This window comes from Anarrhichthys ocellatus, unplaced genomic scaffold (genome assembly GCF_004355925.1).
Source record: "Anarrhichthys ocellatus isolate YVR2014 unplaced genomic scaffold, GSC_Weel_1.0 scaffold55, whole genome shotgun sequence".
NCBI classification, from domain to species: Eukaryota; Metazoa; Chordata; class Actinopteri; order Perciformes; family Anarhichadidae; genus Anarrhichthys; species Anarrhichthys ocellatus.
The window spans coordinates 524,462-550,566 of record NW_022280085.1 but is presented as its reverse complement, the minus strand read 5'-3'; the positions used below and the strand labels follow the sequence as shown (position 1 = coordinate 550,566).

Below are 26,105 nucleotides of genomic sequence, written 5' to 3'. Positions count from 1 at the left end.
CGAAATGAAACACAGAAAGTCAGACAATAAAACACATCAAGGGGAAAGACAAAAAAAAAAAAAAAAAAAAAAAAACTATTGTAACATAATTATAATGATAGCAAAAAAACTCCAGCCCGCTGATGGCTGTGAGCACATTACTCTTTGCACACTTTTACCAGTCAGGACAGATAATCTACACCGATAAAAATATATTCAGGACTCTTTAGGTTGCTAACTTACACCTCGGGTTGACCTGGAAGACAGAGCTCTAATAGCATTCATGTGTGTTTGCCTGTATTTTAAAAACAGCAAAAAAAAAAAAGAGTGAGTCTAAAACATCAGGCTAATTGTTTAAATGCGGGTTTCGTTAAAAATCTTCCTATTAAAGATTCTGTGTCTGATCCTAGGATGCTGTTATCGATACAAAACAATAACAACGACATTACTGCCGATAAAAGCATTTATAGTAATATTACATTACCTTTAAATAAGAAACCCAGAGCACAGAAACAGGAATGACAGAAGTGCCTTCTCGTGTGTAAGTCAACAATTAGAAAAGAAAAAGCGAATTGGACAAAGATCTCTCAAAGATACAACTCCTCCATCATTTCACATGTGATGAAACATAATAAAATAATTCTTTACATCACGTCAAGGCCATTTTGCTTGAGAGCTTTACATCAAAAGGTGGACATCACTTCCAAAAAAATAACTTCACTTTTATCGCTGCGTTCGGCCTCTTTTTCACTCAGATATATATCCTCAAGTGATACGCCAGCCAGCATCTAGAGCTTCTGACGCTCGCCGCCTGTGGACTCGAAAGGCGGCGTACAAGGATGGTCTGCAGGCACTTTTAAGGATGTTTGGATGCTTTTTTTCCCCCCTGCTTTGAGGCCAAAACACGTGAGAGTTCGATAGTAAAAAGATGTTCGGTTGGAGTATCACTGTGAGGCAGCTGACCTCGCTCTCCCGGTCAGAGCTTCTGACAGGAAACCGTTACAACTTTGACATGATTACAGCTCTTTCTTGACCATGTGTGTCCTCTCAAGCAGAAGTACGGACTTCCCGTTTAATCTCCTCCTGTTTGTCTGCATATGTACAACCTATATACAATCACATTGTGAGTTTGAATGCAATTAATTTAATATTGAATATGTAGAAGCATCCGTGTGAGTGTGTGTCTGTGAAAAATCTTTTTTTCCCTGGTTCTTGTGTGACTGTCAAGCTCTGGCGGGTTTCTGTAGCTGCAAATCAAATTCCTAAAGCAACCTTACTGCTGCATCCTAAAGTCTAAAGAAAGCCGCTCAGCGAGGTTGTTATTAGAATGCCGCTGCACTGGATTGAAGCCTCACTTCAAACGGTCACTTGTTTCATATTCAGGATAACCGACGCGGTGCTTCAGCAATTTTGCTCCACAGTAGAATGTACAGTGTATGAGGTAGATAAGAAAGAGACACTACTCAGCGCTGCGTGTTTGAAAGCGAGCTAAATCTACCCGTCTGCATCCCACAGCACAGCCGTGCTCAACAGACTCTCGGCCGTCTACTCTCAAACACTCCCGACGCCCCTTAACCGAAGCGCCCAAGTCATTAGAGTCGTTGCAGCACGCACATCGCCGTGTTGCCAATAATGATCGTACAGCTCGGTATCCTACAGCCAATCGATGCGCTGCTGCATTGCGTTAATTTAAAACAGCTATTAGATAATGGTCCCTTTTCCCTTTGGGCCCCATTTAACCTGATTTTCCTTGTTGTGTAGCGTTTTGTTACAAGTGAGGCAGTAAGCCAGCATGGTACCCTTAACGGCCAGAAGGTGGCATGATTGTGCTGCAACAGTGAAACTAAGCATCAGAGAGGAGCTAATGTTAAGCCTGCAGTGTGGATACAGAGACAGTTCAAAATCAGCTGTCTGTGTGTGACAAAAGCAGGACAGAAAAGTCTTAAATGTTGTTGGTGGATGAGTAGCCTGGTTTATATCTTTGTATGTACGATGGTAAATTACGGAGTTTGTAGTATTGTGAGTAGCCCTAATGCGTGTGTGTGTGTGTGTGTGTTCAGGAGGCAGCGATGGTTGTGCCCCCGCTGAGACGCAGCACGATCTGCTGGCAGTCCTGCAGGGAGCGACGGTCTCCCACCCGCTCCAGGGTGCGCTTGGCCTCGGCCAGCAGGCGGGCGCGATGCCCGGGCGGGGTTAGCAGGGGCATGGGCAGGTGGCGGCAGGCCAGCAGGATGGCATGTGCCCGCTCCCTCTCACCCAGGACGCAGTCACCTTCGGACGGCAGCGGGGAGGGGGGGGTGAAGAAGAAAAGTGGAGGTTAGGGTCCATTGCCTTCTGGAGGGAGTGTGTGTGTTTCGAGTCATTTCGCCATTAATAGTTAACATTAAGAACGACCACAGGGGAACTCATCCTGAGCCGGCGGTCAAGGTGAACTTCCACTCGGAGTTTGAGTGCGACTACGATTCTGTAACCACGATGATGTCTGTACTTAAACCAATGAGCCTCTCTTACCGGCTGTGTAGGAGTTGTGTGTCCTGCGTCGGAGGTTGTGCTCCAACAGCTGGTGTGTCCTTGTGGGGCTGGCTCCAGCCATCAGCCTCACTGTGGTCTCATGGAGAAACACCTGCAGAATAAAAATAAATAAAAAAACACACAAACATCAGAGCAGAAACACAACACAGCAAACTACCCAGTGATACCTACAAGAAACCTTCTGCCGTTGATGTAAAGTGCCTCACACATCGAGTGGTCTCACACCAGAACCTCATGAAGCAATGCAGCTCATGTGGTCCTTAAGAGTCTCGCACGAGTCGAGACAGAACAAATGAGCAGCAGCCTCTGCGAGAGCAGGAGCTGTTGAAGACCCTCTGGCTCCAGTAATGGCTGCTCCAGTAAATCTTACAAGTATGATTGATGATATATTAAACTACTGGGAGATTTCTGCAGCTGGCAAGAAGCCGGAGAGAACTTGATTTCCAGGACTGATACAGTAAATGCAATATTATCCTGAACACGATTAGCAGGTCCCAGCTGATTTGTGGGAGTTACGATCAGTGCGGCGCAGAGCTTGTGTTAACTTGACATGCCGGCAACACATTGTGGGTATTATTACTTTGGAGAGTTGCCTGCTTATCAATGTTATATCATCATACATTGTTTTATTATCCTCCGTGAAAGCTAATTTAACAACTAATCTGATATCTTGGTTTGGGCATTTGTCCATATTTTTCCATGACAATAAATACGCGAGCAGTAAATTAACCAATAACATGAATATACTGCTTAATCTTGTTAATCTTGCCACGGTGTCGCAGGAAATACAGTTTGTAATGATACAGTAATGATGAATCCCTGGCGGCCAACGGGTGCGCTGTCGGTTTGTAACAATTTAGGCTTCAATGTTGTTTCTCATCTCATTCTGCACTTGTTTCTTGCAGATTACGACACTTTATATGATGTATACATATATAACGTACACAGTTATGAACTCTACTGACTGTAATCTCTTGCCGAATCCTGAACATTTCTGGTCTATTGAGGGACGTACCTTGTGTTGCGCCTGTCTGTAGCACTGCGTGAGCTTTCGGAGCGCGCTGAGGTCCCTCTGGAAACCAGCCAACTGGGATCCAGGGGCCGGGCCAGGTTCCCCATTACTGCTGCCTCCCCGCTGCCACAAACTGGTCCTCAAGGTAAGCAGCAGGTCACAGATCAGCAGCTCCACCCCCTTTGTGGAAGGGAAGGAAGACGAAAGGGTCAAAGTGCTGTTTATAAAACTACAACCGACCCCCATCATCACCAGCTCTTCTCAACCCAACGTGCACGCTTAAAACGAAAAGGTAACACCGTGACATTCAGTGCCGTCTCATGTTGAGTGGTGGGGTGTGTAGCGGGTGCGTGCAGATTGGGGAGGCCTCTGTACTGCACTGCAGACACATTGCACTCGGCTTTAAGGATCATGCAATGCAACTACAATGCACCACAGCCACCTCCATCCACCCACACACTCACACACACACACAGCCCCACGTCAGCCTGTCCCCAACTGAGCATGCAGTGTGCGTGTCTGCATCAGAGTCAAGACTGGTGTCTGTGACATGTGTGCGTGCAAGACAGCAGACAAGATCACGTAAACAAGCACTCTTAACCACAAACCCAGAGCAGGTCTGAAGGAAATGAAGGGCGCTGCGAGGGATGCTTTGTGCAATACCTTGTTCAGCCAGTTCCCGGTCTGGGCGACGGGCACCGAGATGCTGGAGCGCAGGTAGCCGCTGGCTCTGTCGCAGTGGGACAGGTAGGTTATCGCGCCCTCTCCCTTCAGAGGAGGCAGGCTCATCTGGACCGCCTTGCAAAGCAGCAGCACAGCTTTGGGCAGAGGGTGGCTGAAACAAGAGAAGCGAGAGGACAGTTAGCGTGGTTCCTTTACAACAGAGATTAATGTTTAACTGTCTTTATTATCATCCTTCAGTTGAGTCTATCTTAGATGTTTGTAATCTACACAAGTTAGAGAAGGTTTAAAGATGATCCAGTTATGACTTCCATGTCTATATTATCTGGATTATCTTGTCGGAGCTTAAAAGTTTTTTTCATATCTAAACCGACTGAAACAAGTTTTTTTACTTCACTTACTCAAGAGTGTGTAGAGCCCTCGGCATCCGCTCCGCTTCTGCCAACAGTGACCTCACGGCGACATCATCGCCCTGCAGCCAATGCACGGTGGCCTTCAGGACCAAAGCCCACCAACGACTCACTGGGTCTTTCACTGGCAGGAAGAAGAGAGGGAGATTATGTAGAAATAAAAAACAACACGGACAAACTAGCTCGAGTCTAAGAGCCTGAAAAGCTTTTTTCTTTTCAAGCTTTTGTCAAATGAGAGATGATGTGATGGTTAAGTCTCTGAGTCTCCAGCGGGATCGAAAGCTGTATGCGTGTGATGATATAAAATGTCTCAGTGTGAAAAAAAATCAATGAACGTTGTTGCTAATTAACGTCCTCTCAACAGATCGTCAATGTGTTCATAGCTATTGCAAGTCATTTATTACCACAAATCAATGACTGCAAGTGTTATCTGTGATAATCCGATAAAAAGTTAATCCCCAAAGCCAAAGCGGTCCTCAGTGTATGGTACAGAAAATCACTTCATGCTGACAGTAATAACTCTGATGGCTATCTGGTTAATACGCAGTAATGAGAAACAGAAATCGCTTCCCCCCCACGCAAACAATATTGATGTGATTCATGCTTTATCGTGATTGGACAGGCCTGTTCTCCTCATGCTATTCATACCTGGAGTGGTGGTGTGATTGGGAGGAGTCGAGAAGGGAGGAGGAGGGGACGGAGAGTCCTCCGTACAGCTGTTTAACAGCTGGAGGAACTCCAAGGCGCTGGAGAACTCCCTGAAAGAGACGCAGATCAGAGAAAAAGAACAGATCCGGGGGTTGAGCCATGAATTCGCATCAAACCGGTGGAAACGTCGCTGGTGCAGCCGGGCCTTACCCGGAGTCGCTGTTGTGTTTGCCCGCTTCAGAGTCGCTCTGCGGCTGGATGAGAGTGTGAACGGCTCTCTCCAAAAGCTTCCTGCAGAAGCAGCGGTGCAGCTGGGCGATGGGGTCAGCTGGGGGAAGATCAAGAGGGAAACAGAGAAATCATAGCATTCAGCATTTTGTTTAACAATAAATAAACAAAGAAACACAATATTCACTCAAGGTGCATGAAGCTCAAGACGCATGAAGCTCAAGACAATGCAACAATGATCTGTGAGCCAACACAGCTAATTTAGCCGACATGATTCGGTGTTAGATCCATCCATCTATCTTCAAATGACTACCAGGGCCCGTCTCAGATTTTAGTATCATCGCTGGAAATAAATAGCTGGAGTAATACTCGCAATTAAAGATGCAATTAAATAGTTTCATTTAAAAATATTATATTTCCTTCCTCTAGCGATAGGATTGAGACTTCTCTAAAGGAGCTAGATGTCCCCTAAAAAGCATGACGACTTGAGTTTATCTTGTGTTATAAAAGAAATTGTCCAAAATCTTTTTGGACTGTTTGTTTTGGATTTAAAATAAAAAAATTTAAATAAAAACAGCCAGAAAGATAAAGTGAAAGAACAAAAGAATGGCAGAAACACATAAGTATGAGGAGGCCTGTGTTTATGTCATACTCGGGTCTCTCTGAGAAGTGTACACCCCGTCGCTGCTCTCCGACTTCACCGACCAATCACAACTCAGGAAGAACTGCCTGCCCAACGGGGTGAAGAGCCAGCGCAGGCAGTCGGGGATCGGCTTGGTCTCCGACTGGTTGGCCACGCTCTCTGCGCAACTCAACAGGTAACCCTGGGAGACGAACACGGAAGAAAAGATGCTGATGATGGAGAGAAAACTCAAAACGAAGTAAACACCAGTTGAAACGGTAACAAGACAGGAGACAGACCACGTAAAGAAGACTCACAGGCAGACAGGAGAGGTGGTGGCCCAGCACGGTGCGCAGGGCTGTTGCTGCAGTGACGTAGATCTGGGTGAGCTGGGCGGGGGCCATCTTGCCTTGGGCGCTCTGGCTGAGGTTGACAGCGCTCAGAGACACGGATAAAGCCCACAGGCTGCTACGCTGAGGCAGCTTCCCTACAGAGAGAGAGAACAGAAACCGTGTCATCGTGTTTGAATCTTCATATTCATATCAGTCCTTAATCTAACCCGCGTGTGCCGACCTGCCTGTGCACAGCGTACACCGCTCACCTGTGAGCTGCAGCTGGCTCAGCCGGTGGTAAACCAATGCTGCATCCTTGGCGCTAGTCCTAGCCTCCTCCCCCTCGTGCTTCCCCCTAACCTGATGAACCAGCCAACCCAGAGGAGTGGGACGATGCAAGATGTAGCGAATGAGATTCCAGGACAGCGAGCAGACCAGGTCCAGAGTGGTTGAGGGAAGCAATCGGGTCAAGACGGACAAGCAGGTCTCTAAACTGGCCATTGCCGCCGTGTAATCGCCCTGCAGGAGAGAGGAAGGCAGGGAAAATGGTGAGCTCATCAGTATTCAGTGAAGAGTGATAGGAGAGAGGGGGGGGGGGCGATTTGAACATAAGCTAAAAATAAAGACTTGCAGGGAACAGGCAGGCTAAACTGAGACAAGAGAATCAAAGCTAATCAGACTGGGTGAAGCGATCTTCAGTTAGTGATGAATCATCACATTTAATTCTCAAAGCACATCCAAAACTGGATCCAATATATACACACTGTCACATGAAATGTAAGTAGGTTGGTCGTGTTTTCCTGTATTTGGAAATGCGACCACAGTCTCTCTTGGGAAGAAAATATTAGTAGCATTCCAAATGGGTTTGTTTGACACTTCTGACCTCTGACCCCAGGGCTCAGCTGTACTCACCCTGTTGAGGTGCAGGTCGGCTTGTTTGCGATGCCTCCAGAAGGACACAGATTTCGGCGAGTGAAGGGGCGTGACGGGCTCCCACAGGTAGAGCACCCTGACACAACCCCAGACCGCTCCCACCCCGCTCAGCACCCACACCATCACCCACGGCAGCAGGCACCGCAGCCAGGAAGCTGGAGGGCCAGAGGAGACGAGACACGTGGGACATTTTAGAATACTTCACAACCACGTAACCTGCCGCGTCTTTTTAATGCCATCACGACTCCGCCCTGCTCACCGAAGTCCTGCGTGTGAGTCGGGAACCAGACGAGCGTTCTAGACGGCCCGTGGCCCGCGGCTAGGCTGGGGCTCCCTGAGGCCTCGGAGCCCAACAAAGATGGCAGCGGGTTCAGGGACAGGCAGAAGAAGGTCAGGGCGCAGAGAAGCAGTCGAGAGCGATCCATCACTCCGACCGAGGAGGGAGAGTCTGGCTCAATCTTCATCTGAGAGACGTTAAGAGAGAGAACAGGTTTACAATCATCAATAACTACACGTTCAATCAAATCCTTCTCGCTGTGCGCTGGTGGAAAGCTTTAACTATACTACCATCCTACAGACTACGGTGTGCTACCTGCTCGTGATCCAGCAAGGGGCTGCCTGGCTCTGAGTCCACACAGTAGGGAGAGAACTGTTGAGGGGAACCAGAACCAGAGTCCGAGGCCGGAGGAGACATCATCACTACTTCCTCTTTCATGTCCACCTCTTCAGACAGAATCACTGTCTCTGAAATGGATGGAGCGGGGGATTAAATGAAATCTCAAGTTGCTACAGATCGTCATTGCTTAACGTAAACACTCACTGTTCTTCTGGTTGCCCATCTTAAGGGCCAAGTTCTCCTGCCGTAGCTTGTTGTTGACTTGCTGCAGGTATTTGATGTAGTCGATGGCCTTCTTCAGCACTCCTGACTTGTGCATCTGTGAAGACATGAGGGAGGGAATTTGAGGATCCAACTACTGTCAAGTGCATGACAAATCTGGGGTTGTATTTATTAATTCAAAAAAGGACTGTACCGGTGGGCTAACCTTCGCATCATTGCCCATGACCAGGTCCCTGAGCTCCACGATCTTGTCGTTGATGGAGGAGCGATACCTCTTCTCGATGATGTTGTGCGTCGTCCTCCTCTCGCCCTCCTTCACCACTCCTCCCGGGCCCATTACTCCTCCCATCATCTGGCCCTGATCCATGCTTGATCTGACCATATTAGTGCAGTGAGAGGAGCCCGGCTGCAGCTGCTTGATGGGCAGTTTGTCTCCTCCTCCCATCATCATGGGGACGGTGGTCAGGATGTTGCCGCTCATCAGCGTCTGGGGACGGAAGTGCGGTTGTTGTCAGTGTGGGAACCCGAAACACGACCATTATTAGCAACCAAATAGTGATATTTTCAGGACGGCTAAATACCGGGACTTGCAGAGCTGTGTTTTGCATGGGCGTAGTCAGGTGGGTGATCCCTGTGGGGCTCTGCATGGTGGACAGAACCTGCGTGCCGTCTGGTTTCAGTGTCGCGAGAACCAGCGAATCGGTCTTCAGAATCTGAGGCTGCTGGACAAGAACCTGATGGAAAGATGCCCCCTAAAGGTCAATGCGAAGTGTTTATGTTTGTTTACAAGTTGTTGAAAAGATCAAAACAAATCTGCAGAGCCTCTACTCATCTTTGCATTTACACCACAAACAAAGGAATTAGTGTACGAGCTATCCGGGTTTTGTTATCTGCCCGTTATTATCAGCTGATCGTCATTACACTGCCGTCTTACTCACAGGAACTTGCTGCATCTGCTGCATCTGCTGCTGCATGGTGTGGACTGTGGTCGGCGCTGCAGAGAGGGTCTGGATGGTCTGACAGGTTGGGGTCAGAACACGCTGGTGTTGAATGGTCATTGGCTGCAGCTGCGGTGACGTCATAATGCTCTGCATGTGTGGTTGGAGGACTGGGAATGGGAGACAAGAGGATGTGTTGATTTGACCGTCACATTCAAAAAAACACACTGCGGACCCCTGAGAATAAACCACATTAGGACAACAACATGTAACCTTTAAGAGAACGATGAATTGAATCAGTCTTAATGTCCTGAAAACTATCTCAAACGTTCGACAGATCGGCCTCCCGTTCCTCTCTTTAGTCACCTTGGAAGCTAGAACCGGGGCTCTGGTGGCAGATGACGGGGCTCTGGATGAAACGGGACTGTCCGCCGTTGGAGGCGATCATCACCGTTTGGGCTTGGGTCTGGATGGGCAGGCCCGTCTGGCTGTGGGTCTGAACCAGGGTGTGCACCGGAAAGCTTTGGGTCTGCATGGCGATCCCCTGGGTGTGCATCTGCATTTAAGCAAAAAAACAAACCGCATCCAGTTTCATCGCAACGTGCTGAAGATCGCTGAAGTTTTGATGCAACGTGAGACAGTTTCGCTTCTCTTTTTTTGATGTGCTAGCAAAAAGTTATTTCACTCAAGACAATAAACTATATCTGTCAGGCCGACTACAGTTTTGCTGAGACGTGCTTTGCTATTTGTGGGGATGCTGAGCTGGATATCATATTTTACGGTCTGTCAGTACTGTGAATTTCTTCTCCTGTCAGTAGAAGCTTTTGTTTTTAGTATGGATGGCACAATAGCAGACAATGAAATCACGGCAGGAGAGGCAGGCACCTTGGAAACAGCCTGATTCACAACTATAGCACTCGTCCATCACTGCAGCACTTATAATTCAGACCCAGGCAGAGATCCAAAACTTCACCTGGAATACTCTCAACACGCTACAGAACTTTGCATTAATTGAACTCATCCCTTGTATAATTAACAGCAGTATTACCACTAGTAATAAGGGAGTTATTACTCATGTCAAACACAAGATCTGAGCGTGAAAGTGGTGACAGCTGATACCTGGATGGTGGGCTGGGCCGTGTGTTGGACCACCTGAGGCCGCGGCTGGAGGAGCGGAGGGCTGCGGGTCACCAGTTGCTGCACCGTGGTGACGCTCACGGGGGAGGGAGTCTGTGCGGGGGTGAGGGGAGGGGTGAGCGGCATGGACACGGGAGACAGTGTCTGGGCGCCGATGAGGCCGACGACAGAGCCCTGGTAGACGGCGGGGGCTGGCGTCTTGGGGGTCGGAGGAGTCGGAGGGGTCTGGATGGCGGGGCGCGGAGCAGCGCTGGCGCTCTGCACGGGGCCCGCTGGGGTCATCTGATCCTCAAACAGGTCCGGGAAGTCCCCCACCTGGTTGCTGACAAACTGCAGCATCTCTGAGGAGACGGAGAGACAGAAGAGACTTTACAACGCGCCTAGTTAGAAATGAAACATAAAGCTTGTGGGAACAGCTCGGACTTTCATTCAGTGAAATAAAACATGATACAGCGCACGAGGAATATGTCAACATCTTAACAATTCTGTCATTTTAAATGTTTAAATACAACACAATAATAATAATAATAGACCTTTAAGCTCAGGTCACAGCCACACGCAATACTACAGTACCAAAAAGATAATAATCTTTATATCGCTTTCACAAGTGTCCTTGAAAAGATCTCTTTGATTTGATCATAAGGTGGTGAGGTTGCCCCACCGTCGACCTGGCCCACATGTGTGAATGCGGTTTACTGCTAACAGATAAGACCAGTAAAGGCCAGAGAACTGCGTGGACTGGCCTTGAGTTGGCACATGAACACACACAGAAAGAAGCTACTGTTCTTCTGTCCATAAAACCAGAGAAAAGGTTGCCCTGAAAGCTGAAAGGCCTTCACACGGATAGCCTTGAAAAGGTGGTCAGCAATCTCACTGATGGCCCCGAAAGAAACTGGCCTCAAGCAAACACCAATTATGATGAAAAACTAAGGATTTTCATCTGTTTATTTGAATAATAACATGCATGTATATCGCTTTTAAATGGAATTCCCCCCCAAAAATAAAACAACAAATAATGAAATGTATCACTATCACAGTATAAAGCTGTGTATACCGTGATCATTGGTTTCATTTTATTGGGTGTTAACTTTAATGTCCGCTCTGAGACAAAAGCAGATGGCCGAAGAAGACATTACTGTGGGAGACACCATGCTGCTCGCAGGACTTTGGTACTTCAACACGTTTGATAAATGCACAGGGTCCATATGGTGGAGGCTGCCACGGCTGATCCACATCACTGATAGCGCACATGGGCTCAGCCATCAGGGTCAATGAGGGGTCAATAAACAGAGTCTGCAGCCCTGAACTCAGTCTTACAGACAAACCCAACAGGACACGTTTTATGGACCGTTTCAGAGGAGACATGAAATCACTGACGGGGACCGTTCCTAATATTCTCAATGGGAAGATGTACGACACATGGACAATAGAGAGACATGATATCATAGAGCCAAGAGCTCTGAACAGCTGTTTGACGTTACAGTTCACATTAATTATGAGTTTGCCTTATTTAACATGTAGAAGATACTTCCAGTCACTGCTGCACGTTGTGACATTATAATGACATCATTAATTAGAGGCAAGGAGTGCCAGTCCTTAAGAACGTGTCGACACAAAATCATTCATGGAGCGGTGACGCATGCTTTCCAACGAGCTGAGAATGAAAGAAAAAAGAAGGTAATTCTGTCATCTCTGATGTCACTGTGATAGATTTGACCACAAACACTAAAGAACCAGGATACTCATCTCTCTCAGCAACAGAGGCCGACTTCCTGTCACCTCTGACCGTCTGTCATCACTTGCTGCATTTCGATACAGCGTATAAAACAATAAAGGTGTTTTTATCTGCTTACATAGCACTCTTTCTCAGCTGTTGTACAATTTCATGACTATAAAAATACGATTCGATGGTCACAAAATACCAACCGGAAGAGGCCGGCAGTTCCTCTGACGGCACTAATGGCTGTGAGAGGACGTTCTGTTGACACTGAGAGGTTAGCGAGAGGGTCGTAAACAGTGAGAGTACATCACCGATATTCATAACGGCAAAACTACAATAACGGTCCAGGTTGAAAATATGCAGAATCATCTTCCTAACAGCTGTAATGGGAAAATATGTCATAGTCTCATGTGAAGGTTTAAAGAATGTAAGTCCTAAAAGTGCAGACACCAAACAGTAGTTTCAGTAGATGACTTTAATTAGTTTAGTATCCAGGTGTCTTGTTATGTTATCTTGTACACCGTTTTCTTTCTTCGTAAGACGGAGACACAGAGAGACCTTGACTAACAGAGATCCTCTGTTTGAAATACTTTTACTTCCTTTATGATGCATTATCTGAAGTTGTAAAGGTGTAAACCTTTGCATGCATATATGATGTGTGAGGGTAAAGAATGTCTATTCTGTCTCTGCAATAGTCATTGTAACAATGTCACAATGGCCTAAAAGGAAGCATCTGCTGTGTGTTTAAACAGTTTATTGTAAGGCAAACTGTGAACAAAGGGATCTGCAAACAGGAGATGAAGCACCTTCATGTTGTCTTAAATGAAGTATACTAAGGCTCGAAGGATGACCTGCCTTTTTCTTCTTCTCCTTTGTGTATTCTTGTTAGCTAAGCAGATAACAGGAAGCTGTCGGAGCATAAATGTCCATGCATTGTGACTGATTAGGCAGACCACTCTTACAGATGACTGCAATGCGTCTGTGAGACTGTTCTGTTTTGCTTGCAAGCAAATAAATTGACTTTACAAACTTTGATCGTTCATCAAGACTCTGTTTATTTTACATTGATTGGAAACCTTCACTTTCTTCTCCCGACTAGTCATAAGAAATATTCCACAACACAGCCCTGATTGAGTGTAGGAGCTTTTACCAACCAGTCACATGGACATGCACACACACATCAACTAGGCAGACACACTAGTGCATGCACTTGTGCACCTCCATGGGGGGGGGGGGCAGACTGCCAATGACAGACAGGACAAAACAGCTCTGAGCCCCCCAAGGGCTTCAGACAAGCTTACACAAAGGGTAGATCCATCGGGGCGGGGGTGAATGCAGAGAAAATAGGTTATATAATCAGAGTTGCAGCTGCCAAGAGAATAATTGGGAGGGGAAGAATGTTGTAGATGAATATAGGGTCAACTGCATGAGCCCTCACAGGGGCCTCTAAGACCTCACACTCAATGAACATCTGAAGTAACCGCACTGAGAGAGCAATCGGACCCACCACTGAAGATCTCAACGAGGCCGGGATGATAAAAGCTGAACAATTCTCCCGCATATCATTAGGAAGATGGCGCCTATGATTTCAGGAACTAGGGTCAATGGTTTTCTGCAGTTCTGCCTGACGGGAAAAGTGAACTTATCGCTTAGCAGCGGGCCAAACAGCGTCAGAGTGAAAGAAGAAAAACTCAAGTGAGGGCCGTCTTTGTTGCAGCATGCCTGTGAATCCATCAGTCCACCCTCAAGTGTCATATTTATTTCTCTTTCTCTCTTTCTCTCTCTCTCTCTCACACTCACACACACACACAATCTGTACATGTAATCACACAATGATTATGTGGGATTACATAATTGTGGTTGAGGGGGGAGTTCTCTGCCAACTCTGTCCAAGGGCCCCCTTTGAAAAGACAATTAACACCCCAAACCAAAAGCAGGAAGAGGTTCTGAAATGGTTCATAAGCCTGCGTGCAGTAAGTATCATTACCGTTTGTTACATCATCTTGTTAAGCAGTTGTTTACACACACTGCTGTGCCCACTAGTAGGCAAAAAGACACACACACACACACACACACACACACACACACACACACACACACAGGTCCATCAGTCCGGTCTGGTGATTTGGCATTCAGTGAAATTCCACCCAAATGGAAATCTGGTGACTCTGCACTGGACCAGCGTTTCACCAAAAGCCCAGTCCTTTCAGTGGGTGCCAAAGGGCGAAACTTGTTTTGATAACAGAGAGAGCTTGGATCAGGGATGCTGTTTACTGAGAGCGCAGACTGGATCTCTACAGACATGTTGTCCCACAAACTCAGCTCCATGATTCTGCAGAATAAGCTTGGAAAAAAGATGCTGAAGAGAGGTTTTCTTCACTTAATTTAGTAGGGAAGTCATGAAGTCTAAATAGTTAAAAATCTAAATGGCTCATCTTATGACTCCTTGGCTCAGGGTGAAAACCCACTCAAGCTTGATCAGCAGGTTGCATTCTTGTGTCTCCAATGAATGCAACCTCTCACTGACACCCACCTCGGCCTCCAGTGGAAAATAACACTCTGCCTGTGACTTACCTCATTTACTGTTCCATTGATTGGCAAAAGATGATGCTTGTACATCTATATATAAAAATCGTACTGCCCCAAGCAACAGACACATGCATCATTCTACATTTGACTAACTTATAGGAACTGTAAGGCTGATAATTCTTCACCTACTGAGTACTTTGACTACTGTGTCTTGTGCAGCCTTCATACATAAACCATAAACAGACCTCCTCAGCTCTCTCAGCATGGATGAGCATCTCGCAGAGCTCACAGCGGAAACAGGCCGACACTAACTTAGCAAACAACACTTTGACAGTGTTCGCGGTGACATAACTACTCACCGTCGATGTCTCCCAAGGTGAATTCGTCCCCTAATTCCGCTAGCGTCGGGTCCATGTTCTCCATGGTGGAGATGTACTCTCCGCTGTCCATCCCGTCCGTTCGCACCTCGCCTCCCCGGCTGTCACCGGAGGGTCGCGAGGGGGGAAAAAGAAGACAAGGCCCGCAGGCTATTCTGTGGACACCTTTATCTAACCGTGAGGATTGTTGTTGTCCGGAACAGCCGTGAGACAACGCTAAAGCCTCAGGAGAGGCAGACAACGACGTCGATAAACTAGTTCACCCCGATACACGGTTAAGTCGTCGCCATCTTGCTTTACGCTCGTTACGTCATTCACAAACAGACTCTGTGGCTCAAAGCGGGCTCTGATTGGTCGACGCCGAGCTGTTGTTGTCATGAGACCAGTCATCATCGTCCAATGACAAGGCCGCGTTTGCCGTGGTCTGATAGTACGTCAACCATCAGAAGCTTCTGTGTCATTTGAATAAACCGCGCCCCCTGTCTTCATGACGAGACCTGAGCTCATGAGACAAATAAAGCACCTCGGAAGTAATGATAATAAACACATGAATCAGTAGATAACATTAAATAAATACTGGAGGCACGGTAATTCAAATTATAAGCATTTTACTCGTCTTATGCAATACTCAACATTGTTTCCTTAATTGCAGATTGAATGTTTTGTGTTTAATAAAAATGCTAAAACTTTAAAACATTATTTACAAGTTCACTTACTGTCCATTCAAAGAGTTATTGATTTTCACCACTTTCATGCATACAACAAGTATGCTTCAGGTCAGGTGTTTTAAGTTTTACTTAAAGTGAAAATAAATGTATATTAGCTGTTAAAAAAGGTTTAATACAGATGTAAAAAAAATAATACAAATATAGCTGAATTATTAATGTGTGCACGTAATTCAACCATCAGTTCTAAGGTATAGTGGATTTAAAATAAACATGTTCTCGTGGTCCTTTTCTAATAAAATCAAGTGACACAGCTGACATGAAATGAGTACAAAGCATTCACTGTAAGAAGAATTCTTGTTTATTTCACTGCAACAAAGTCAACACTAAGCTGTTGATACATTTACAGTGCAAGTTGAAATCAGGTTGTTCAAAACTAGTGTTAATACTTAACTGCATATCTCTCATCTGGTAACATATTACAGGATGTGAAACACTGCAAACACAACCACCCACTGTCATCTGCCAGTGCAAACACTTCAGACCCTTTTGTTCATTTACAACCCCCATTACTGTGATGAGTAAGCTTAATTACACAAGCATTGTCTTCATGCTCAGTGGCTCTTCTTCAGAAAGGGCAAAAGATTTTTACAAAGTCAAATTGTAAACCTTCATGAAATCAATATCGTTCATTCCACTGAGCTCACACTGCTGAACTCTGTGACCGACATTTTCAGCGGCCCAGTTTCCACATAATTGTCTCTTTGTTTTTATTATGTGTTTGAAGACATGAGGTCGTGTTGAAAACCAACCAGCTGTGAGATGAATAACAACCGCATAAAAATTGACCAAGTCTTTATTAGTCAGCCCACGCAGCATTGCAAATGTCACTGAACCTATTCACCAGCCTCAAACTGCTCCAACCGAGTTTCTGCAATTACAATTCCTGCTCTCTGTTATCTTTTGCAATTGCATCTTTTCATTTGTTCCAGTAGACCTCATACGACGACTTCTCTGTGAAACTGGCTTCCGTCGTTCCTGTGCCACATCGTATTCTTTTCTTTACCACCTTCACCACCAGGCCACCGGCCAAGGCGATGCCTGCTGCAGCCTTGCCTATCTCAGCCACCGCGGTCAGGATGCGTGTCGATACGGCCACGGTGCCCCAGGGATCTGACGCCACCCTGCTGGCCGCCGATGCCGCACTGGGTCCTGTTAGGCCACACAGGACACCGGGAGACCCAGCAGCCAGCGGGATGTTCGCAGCCATCTCCTGAGCTAAGGCTGCAGCACACTGAGGAGTCCCAGTACCTGCAGCTACACCTCCTACGGCGGCCACTGCCTGCTGCCCCGCTAATGAGGCTAAACTGCTCTGAGCTACGGAGGCATTGGCTACTCCTGCCGATGCAGTTTCAGCACCACTGAGGGCTGCCGTGCTGAAAGCTGCTCCCTCCAGGGCCGCGCTTAAAGCTGCCCCTGCTCCCATGGTGCCTCCCACACCTGCGGCCACCCCCACTGTGGAGGCCCCTATGACACTAACCTGCCCCAGGGCCTCCAGAGCACCCTCCCCAGGACTGGCGGCTTCAGCACCGGCGATGGCTCCAACGGAACCCCCCAAAAGTCCACCCGTCGCTGCCCCCAGAGCCACTGCAGTTTTCCCTGAGGCTGCCGCCACTATGGCCCCCACGGCTTTCCCCACACCTGTGCCTCCTGCTACAGACATCCCGGTGAACTGACTCGCAGCAAAACCCACCGAGTTCCCCATGAGAGACGCCCCGGCCGCAGCTGCCAAAGGGGCAGCCACCCCAAACAATGCCCCCACCGCCATGCCCGTGGCTCCAGCAGCCACCAGGATCTTCACTCTCTCCAGCACCTTAGCAGAGAGCACAGCCTCCCTCCTCATGCGACTTGGGGACGAATCGACAGACCTGCTCGCGGCCCTACGGCTGCCTCTGAACTGGTCCCTGCAACGTTCAGCTCCGTCTCTCAGGAAGCTGAAGGCGCTGCCTCTGCTCTCTTCTGACCACCTCTCCACCCTAAAATCCTCCTCCTTTCTTCTCTCCAACTTCCTCCTCCTGACCCCTTCTGATCCTCCATCGGTGCTCTCCGCTCTGCTACACTCGAAGTCGTACTTTCTTTGTTTCGCAAGTTCTTCCTCCTCTGCTGGCCCTCGCTCCCTCAGCATCCTTCTCTGCTCCTCCCTGATCACCGCCTCTGCTTCTAAAAACATGGTGTTGGTATAAAACCCTTCTCTAGTCTGCTTCGCCATCTTGTCCACCTTCTTTAGGAGTTCTGTAACCTGCGCTGAGTAACTGGGGTTTTTGTTGTTAAGTACATGGTACCTGCCCCCACACCTGTCAATCAAAGCCTTAAGCCCAGCAGGTGCAGTCTCCCCTAGGTAATCCTCGATCCCTATGCCCTCCAGGTCATCCCCTCTGGTGAAAAGAACCACCGTGTGGTGACGGAGTGCATCCTCCCCAAATATCTTGGTCAACTCGCAGACCGCCTGGTTCTCATTGTCTGTATACCGTCCTACCGGCACCACCAGGAGGAAGGCGTGGGGCCCAGGGGCAGAGAGACACACACATTTGGCTAACTCTGCGTGGATCTTCTCCTCGCTCAGGTGAGTGTCCCCAAACCCCGGCATGTCAACCACCGTGACTCTCCTCATCCTCCTCTGTGGGACAGTCTGGCCATCCTCTCCCTCTGCGAGCTCAGCGCTCCCAAGCTGGCAAACCTGGGTGACAGAGCTGGCGCTGATCTGTGACAGGAACTGCCTCCGGCCCAGGATGGTGTTTCCAGACGCACTCTTCCCAGAGCCGGTCTTTCCAATGAGGACCAGCCTGAGTTCTTCAGTCCATCTGGTGTCAGAGGATTCTCCTTCCTTCTCACCCTCCATATCAACTGGTTGCCTCTTCTCTTCCTTGCACCCTGATGGGAAAACAGCACAACAGAAAGTGTCTGTCACTTACTGAGACTATATTTACTTTAGATAGTCTCACTGCAATAACATGAGCTAATGAAGACAACACACGCCTCGTTTCGTGTTAAAAGGACTAGAAGAGTCAGTGTTTGGACGGACGGTTCTGGACAGAAACAAAACGTTTCAACTGAATAGGTTAGCTAACAGCTAGCTAGCGTTAGCGCTACTCACTAGGTGCGTAGTTATGTTTACAAATCAAATATTACCGAATGATAACAAACCGTGAAACCAAAAATCAGAAATCAAATGCAAAGATCAGGTTTAATCCAAAACGCAACGCTGTAGCCTCTGCTATGTATTATCAAGCTAACGCTAGCTAGCTAACTTAAACGAATATCACACGGGCAAAAGCTAATTCCACAATAACAAGCTAGCCTGAGCTAGCTGCTAATTTAGGACGAAAACAGCAACTATGACGAGATAAACGTCCTCTTACCAGAGTCCGCGTTATTAAACACTCCTCAGCTTTACTAACAGAGGTCGTTTCTTCTCTCCATTCGAGCTTTAACTTAGTTTTCCTCTTCGTGTAGCTGCAGTTACATGTTGGGATCAGCTGTTAAACATAACCATTGGACTTTAGTCAGTTTGATGACGGCCCGCCCTCTGTTGGCTGATCTGTACAACTAGCTGTGACGCACGCACGCACGCACGCACGCACGCGCACACGCGCGCGCACACACACACACACACACACACACACACACACACACGTTTTTTTTGTACATATCAGTCATTTTATTTCATTAAATTTGATAACAAAATGGCTTGTTCATTCTGCAGCAATGGTATTCTTTCTCTGAATATACATAGTTTTATAACAGTCTTAATACGATTTCAAAATTACATCAATCTCAATTCCATAAATCTAAACCATTAAAATATGTTAATTTCCAGCAACGATAAACAGAAAAAAACAAAAACAAAAAAGAGCTCATATACTGTAAATCTGGCTGACAGATATTTCCAACAGGATAAAATAATTCTCATTAACTAAAGGTCACTAAAATAAGCCAAATATGAAAAAACTAATTCACTGATGATCCCTTTGATGGTGATCAAATGAACATGATATTCAAAAAGATATGAAAAGAAACAAATTAAAGAACACCGTCCTTCAGGCAAACGAAACATAAAATGTGTCCTCCTTTGAGCAGCAATAACAAATCTGCCAACTTACAAACAATATCCCACACATCTCAGTTGAAGGAACCAAAAACTAAACCGTATTCCATCAATTCAAGCTCAACCGAACCAGGAACAGGCCAACTGGAATGAGGCGAGGACAAATTTAGATTTGGCAAACACACGAAGCATGAGGTTTTAGACACGTTAACTCTAGACCAGACACAGTACAGTGGGGGGTTTTGTAGTTGTTTGTTTTTAAAGATTATACTGAAATGAATTATATTCCATAAATTATCAAAAATGAGCTTCCCTTATCAACTCCTATTCCAGAGCTGCTTTACCTTCTATACAACGTTACATTTTCCAATTATAAATCGCCGCGGATGTACAGCAATTCACACCGTTGCCATAAACTGACACCACTTTACTTTTTATTTGTGTAAACTCGAGGGTTCCTCTTGTTTTCAACAGAGCACCTGGCTTTTTTTAATACAAGTGATGACAGCTTTTATTTCCTTCACTGTCGCCCCCGGAGTCTACAAGTCAAGCCACCTCTTGTGGACTGTGCGTGTGCTCCGTCCTTCCTTCCTCGTCTCCTCCGCTCGGCGGTGCAGCGCTATAGCTCGGTGCGAGAGCGGGAGATGCGAGGGCCTTTCCTTATTTCTTTCCTCTTCTCCTCTTTCCTCCTCCTCTTCTCCTCCTCCCTCAGGATCTTCTGGAACGCCTCGGCGGTATGAAGCACCTGAAGCGGACGAGTCGGGGTTAGAGAGGCTATGTGAGGCTCTGTTTTCTAAAAAGGAGGGGCAGGGTGTGGAAAAACATGCGTCACACTTACGTCGTCTCTCTCTGTGCGGTACGGGTTTATGAAGTCGGGGGATTTCTCCGTTATTCCCAGCTCCTGTGACATCTTGAAGAGATGAGCAGAGTCGACAAATGAGGAAAAGAGGAGGAGAGATTCACGTGATCATGTATTCAAAAGAGATGAGGAATGAAAGTGAGACACCGTGACATTGCTTACTCTGCAGCTCAAACGCAGCTGCAGACTAAAATCGGTATTTCTTCGGAGTACTATATCTTATCTGATCATTTCATCATGTCAGCTTTAGATGCCATGAGCTGCATGGATTTGAGCATTTATGCTCAAATGTGACCAGTGATAGGTTTGCCAGGTGGCCGCTGACCATTTTGTAATTCACAATGAAAATAAATTGAAACACAACGGGAATCTGTTCTACTGTTAATGTAAGTAAGGAGCATAAAAAAATCATTAAAATAGACTAAAAGAGCTTGTTTATAAAATGAATAGAGCTATACGTACATGTTTTGGTGATGGGAGGAAACCGGAGCACCATATACATTTTATCTGATGAATATTATTAATGTTTGCTCATTAACTGGCCCCATGGCGAGGTGAGTACCCGTGGAGTCGGGGATCAGAAGCGAACTAAACTAATAGCGGGGTTACTGAGGCGCGCTTTCACTGCTGCCGCTGCTTCCAGCCTCAGAATTAATCCACAATATAATCCTCTTGGCCCATGGCTAAAGTCACACATTAATCCTGCCAGAGTTTAGTTCATTAACCCGCGCGGAGATATGCCATTTCATCTCCTTTGCTCTCCATCGGGGACAAATTTGACGACCAATGACACATTTAGTGGCGATAGTCGACACAGAGGATGCGCTGTGCACCCACATGACTGCAGATTACACTGCAAGCTCCACATCCAACCCACCCTGTGCTATATTGCGTTGAACTGTTTTCCATGTTCTCACTGGCTCGTTTCATCATGCCCTTATATGGCGTTCTGCATCTAGACTTCACAACAAGGAAGCGTTATCAGCATTTTGCTCAGGACTCAAATTGTAAAACTAAACTAAACTGAATCAGCCTCCATATTGGGACTTATTTTAGCTCCTTTAATGTGGGTCGGAGTTTGCATTTTTTAGCAGCGTTGTCTAAACAGCACTCTCTGTTTAGCTCTGCAGAACGGTGATCTCACAGATGTTCTCAGCCAGTCAGAAACAACAAGAGCAGGGTCGGCGATGTAGTCTTACGAGGGTGAGGACGTGTTGGTGGGCTCCTCCTGTGAAAACCCCCGTCTGGTTACAGAAATTCAGGCCCCAGCGCAGCAGCCCGTCCCAGTCGGTGTTCCGGTCGAAGTAGTGGTGGACGATACGGGGGAAACGCAGCGCCACGTCGCCAAAGAACGCTGTGTTCTCCACCACGTGGGAATAAGCTGCAGATGTGAGGAAGAGGAGAGAAACAGGTCAATTAAAAGAAATAAGACAGGGGGAGGAACAGTTTTGATGCAATGTATGTGTGTGTGCTGCCAAAACACTCAGAGCATGCTGCTAAATAGAACAAAAAGGGAAGAGAGCAGCTCAAGCGATGGCTGATCTAGTTCAGGGAACACACTCAAATAGGTAGTGTCGGTGAATAAGCAGGAGAAAGAGGGGGAGATGTTACAGATGATATTATTGGCACCAAAGGGGGAGAAGGATGAAAGAAAGGCGGAGTGACACGAGAAACGGGTTGACAAACCAGTCAGAGGTGTTGGAGACAGAAACGGTGAGGCTGCTAAATAAAAGTGTCTTATGTAAGTAGAGCGAGAGCAAAAGACATTGGGAGAATAAATGAACCAGCTGAGGTTTGAAAGTGAATCAGACCGTCTTTGATCTTATCGTCCATTGGGAACGGGTCATCGGGCTGCATGTTGGACGTAACCAGGATTTGTCTTGAGTCCTCCAACACCTTAGAAATAAAAAAAAAAAAACACAAAAAACAGTTTAATAGCCAGGTTTAGTTACTTTACACTATGAGCCGGGGATTTAAATTGCTGTTGTAAATCAGGCAGAAAAGTAGTTACGAACTAAGAGAAAAGTGTATTCCCATCATATTTTACACAGCACCTTTACTGCTGAGATCAGGAGTTAAAACACAAACTGTGCACAAACAGCAATCTGAGAATTAGTCAGCATCTACTTAGATAGTATATGGAAGGAAGACACACACATACACACACACACACACACGCACACACTTGGAGCCACTGAAGGTCGACTACGCTAGTTGTCCTTGAGAGGCGCGCAGATAGCCGTCCTCTGGGAGAATGAGGCGCGTTGTAAAGCAGAGCTCCGAGAGGCCAAATTAACATTCAAATGAATGCGAGGAAAACATGCTGATGAATGTGATGTGGAGCTTTTGATTCTCTGTCGCGCTGCGAACCTCCTCGTCCTTCAACCTGCCGAGAGCACAAGACGCCCGGGCTCTTTGAAGTAACTGTTGCTTTTTCGATTTTGTTTTTACTCGTGGCCTTGTCTGCGCTTGGTTTCGCTGCTGCCCACAGACTACGTGAGAGCGCGCACACACACCCCCCCCCCCCCCCCTACCTTGAAGAGTCCTTTAAGCATGATGTCTATGATCTTGTACTGCTGGTTGATGTCGTTCAGCTCCACCAGGTTCTTCAACGCGCTCAGTTGATCTTTCCTCTTGGTCTCAAACAGCCGCTTGTCTGATAAGAGGAGCTCAGGAGGACAAACACTCTCCACATGGGGCGTAACTCACATACAGTGGGTACGGAAAGTATTCAGACCCCTTTAAATTTTTCACTCTTTGTTTCATTGCAGCCATTTGCTAAAATCAAAAAAGTTAATTTTATTTCTCATTAATGTACACTCAGCACCCCATCTTGACAGAAAGAAACAAATGTAGAATTTTTTGGCAAATTTATTAAAAAAGAAAAACTGAAATATCACATGGTCATAAGTATTCAGACCCTTTGCTCAGTATTGAAGCACCCTTTTGAGCTAGTACAGCCATGAGTCGTCTTGGGAATGATGCAACAAGTTTTTCACACCTGGATTTGGGGATCCTCTGCCATTCTTCCTTGCAGATCCTCTCCAGTTCTGTCAGGTTGGATGGTGAACATTGGTGGACAGCCATTTTCAGGTCTCTCCAGAGATGCTCAATTGGGTTTAGGTCAGGGCTCTGGCTGGGCCAGTCAAGAATGGTCACAGAGTTGTTCCGAAGCCACTTCTTTTTTTATTTTAGCTGTGTGCTTAGGGTCATTGTCTTGTTGGAAGGTGAACCTTCGGCCCAGTCTGAGGTCCAGAGCACTCTGGAAGAGGTTTTCTTCCAGGATATCTCTGTACTTGGCCGCATTCATCTTTCCTTCAATTGCAACCAGTCGTCCTGTCCCTGCAGCTAAAAACACCCCCATAGCATGATGCTGCCACCACCATGTTTCACTGTTGGGATTGTATTGGGCAGGTGATGAGCAGTGCCTGGTTTTCTCCACACATACCGCTTAGAATTAATGCCAAAAAGTTCAATCTTGGTCTCATCAGACCAGAAAATCTTATTTCTCATAGTCTGGGAGTCCTTAATGTGTTTTTTGGCAAACTCTATGCGGGCTTTCATATGTCTTGCACTGAGGAGAGGCTTCCGTCAGGCCACTCTGCCATAAAGCCCCGACTGGTGGAGGGCTGCAGTGATAGTTGACTTTGTGGAACTTTCTCCCATCTCCCTACTGCATCTCTGGAGCTCAGCCACAGTGATCTTTGGGTTCTTCTTTACCTCTCTCACCAAGGCTCTTCTTCCACGATTGCTCAGTTTGGCTGGACGGCCAGGTCTAGGAAGAGTTCTGGTCGTCCCAAACTTCTTCCATTTAAGGATTATGGAGGCCACTGTGCTCTTAGGAACCTTGAGTGCTGCAGAAATTCTTTTGTAACCTTGGCCAGATCTGTGCCTTGCCACAATTCTGTCTCTGAGCTCCTTGGGCAGTTCCTTCGACATCATGATTCTCATTTGCTCTGACATGCACTGTGAGCTGTAAGGTCTTATATAGACAGGTGTGTGCCTTTCCTAATCAAGTCCAGTTTAATTAAACACAGCTGGACTCCAATGAAGGAGTAGAACCATCTCAAGGAGGATCAGAAGAAATGGACAGCATGTGAGTTAAATATGAGTGTCACAGCAAAGGGTCTGAATACTTATGACCATGTGATATTTCAGTTTTTCTTTTTTAATAAATTTGCAAAAATTTCTACATTTGTTTTTTTCTGTGAAGATGGGGTGCTGAGTGTACATTAATGAGAAATAAAATGAACTTTTTTGATTTTAGCAAATGGCTGCAATGAAACAAAGAGTGAAAAATTTAAAGGGGTCTGAATACTTTCCGTACCCACTGTATATGCTCATGCATGCTCTGTCACATTAAACACACACACGCAGGATACAGATGTCCAGGTTAGAGTCGTGTCTCATTCTGTGCGTGTCCGGGTCCGCCGAGCCGAGGGCGGCAGCGAGCGCCAGGACCAGTGCACACACACTCCGCATGGTCGGCAGAGAGGCTCTCTCTCCTGAAGAAGAAAAAAAGAAAATGAAGAAGACAAGCCATGAGATGCACATCACGTTGTTGAACATCTCAACACTGAGCACACACACTAAGAGATTGTGATCTCAATTCATTCATCTGTAGAACTCAAGAAGAGAATTCTTTGACTGAACACGTTGTCTTTTGATACAGAGACTTCACTTTCATCTGAAAATAGTTCTCTTATTCACAAAGCCGCTTTTTTTTCCTTATTTTCCGAAGCTGCTAGAACGGCTCTGTCTCTCTTGTGATGCTTGTGGAATATACGAGAGATAGATAGGGAGACATGCTGGGGATAAGTGGTCAATGTGGAACACGAGAGGAGAGCCGGCATGTGAAGAGGAGCTCCTTATGCTGCTTAAAAAAAAAAAAAGAAGACACATCTGATGTCTGGCACTAGCATAATCCCTGAGAGGAACATTTACAATCTCTGTATCACACACTCTCTCTCTGCTCCCCCCCCCCCACCCCACCCCCACCCCACAGTCTCTGTATCCAAAGCCGTGATCGTACACACCATTTGTCATCCAGTTGCAACTTCCTTTCCCTCAGAGGCTTTTTTGTTTTTACACATTTGAGAGGTCGGGGAGAAGATAAATACAACAGCTAAAAATAGCGGCTCATCAAATGAAAATTTGATGAAGGCCATATTTTTAAGAAAACATTAGAAGGAAAAACAGAAGGAACCGGAGGGGGGGGGCGCAATGTTGATGAAAAGCTACAAGATATAATTCTTCGCTCGTAGCTCTGCTCAGACACGGCGGTAAAACCTAAAGACTCAGAGATAGCAGAGACAGTGCGAGATAGATGGAGCCTGTGCAGGAGGATAATGAGCGCCCGGGACTTGATTTCGCACCGACAGAATTAATCTTTACAAGCGGCGCGGCTGCCGACTCTCGAGCCTGAAGGACTAGTAGGATGCTTGCTCGGGTGTGAATGTTAATTGAGAGTGAATCTCACTTAAATCAGGAGGAGGAAAAGCATATGCTCCTGGACACACACACACACACACACACACACACACACACACACACACACACA

The 26,105-nt window shown here is 46.6% G+C and overlaps 3 protein-coding genes across 6 annotated transcripts in view; all 3 read right to left on the bottom strand.

The window, feature by feature from the left end:
- Positions 1-510: 510 nt before the first annotated feature.
- srebf2 (sterol regulatory element binding transcription factor 2) lies at positions 511-15,256 on the bottom strand. 4 transcript variants are annotated; one of them, XM_031870826.1, is made up of 20 exons: positions 14,899-15,256; positions 10,273-10,631; positions 9,520-9,709; positions 9,154-9,323; positions 8,797-8,967; positions 8,421-8,702; positions 8,198-8,312; positions 7,970-8,121; positions 7,637-7,841; positions 7,357-7,532; positions 6,714-6,963; positions 6,430-6,599; positions 6,143-6,314; positions 5,473-5,590; positions 5,263-5,372; positions 4,606-4,738; positions 4,187-4,358; positions 3,527-3,703; positions 2,491-2,602; positions 511-2,250 (listed from the first exon to the last, which is right to left on the bottom strand). In XM_031870826.1, exons 1-20 carry the CDS (start codon positions 14,987-14,989, stop codon positions 2,036-2,038), a joined length of 3,540 nt encoding a protein of 1,179 aa, XP_031726686.1. In that variant the 5' UTR covers positions 14,990-15,256; the 3' UTR covers positions 511-2,035. The 4 variants fall into 4 exon arrangements, with proteins under 4 accessions (XP_031726686.1, XP_031726685.1, XP_031726688.1 ...); XM_031870825.1 differs by having other exon boundaries at positions 8,409-8,702; positions 14,899-15,255; XM_031870828.1 differs by having other exon boundaries at positions 8,409-8,702; positions 8,797-8,949; positions 14,899-15,255.
- Positions 15,257-15,919: 663 nt separating this feature from the next.
- LOC116396309 (uncharacterized) lies at positions 15,920-19,246 on the bottom strand. The gene is made up of 2 exons (XM_031870844.1): positions 19,001-19,246; positions 15,920-18,512 (listed from the first exon to the last, which is right to left on the bottom strand). Exon 2 carries the CDS (start codon positions 18,478-18,480, stop codon positions 16,561-16,563), a length of 1,920 nt encoding a protein of 639 aa, XP_031726704.1. The 5' UTR covers positions 18,481-18,512; positions 19,001-19,246; the 3' UTR covers positions 15,920-16,560.
- Positions 19,247-19,275: 29 nt separating this feature from the next.
- ccdc134 (coiled-coil domain containing 134) overlaps positions 19,276-26,105 on the bottom strand; it is a 9,881-nt gene continuing 3,051 nt past the window's right edge. Inside the window, exons 2-7 of the mRNA XM_031870866.1 lie at positions 24,928-25,050; positions 23,080-23,201; positions 22,357-22,441; positions 21,745-21,926; positions 20,525-20,596; positions 19,276-20,431 (exon numbers count right to left, since the gene is read on the bottom strand). Of these exons, the coding sequence (XP_031726726.1) occupies positions 20,306-20,431; positions 20,525-20,596; positions 21,745-21,926; positions 22,357-22,441; positions 23,080-23,201; positions 24,928-25,027 (687 nt within the window). The 5' untranslated portion in view covers positions 25,028-25,050 and the 3' untranslated portion in view covers positions 19,276-20,305. The remainder of the gene's footprint in view (positions 20,432-20,524; positions 20,597-21,744; positions 21,927-22,356; positions 22,442-23,079; positions 23,202-24,927; positions 25,051-26,105) is intronic.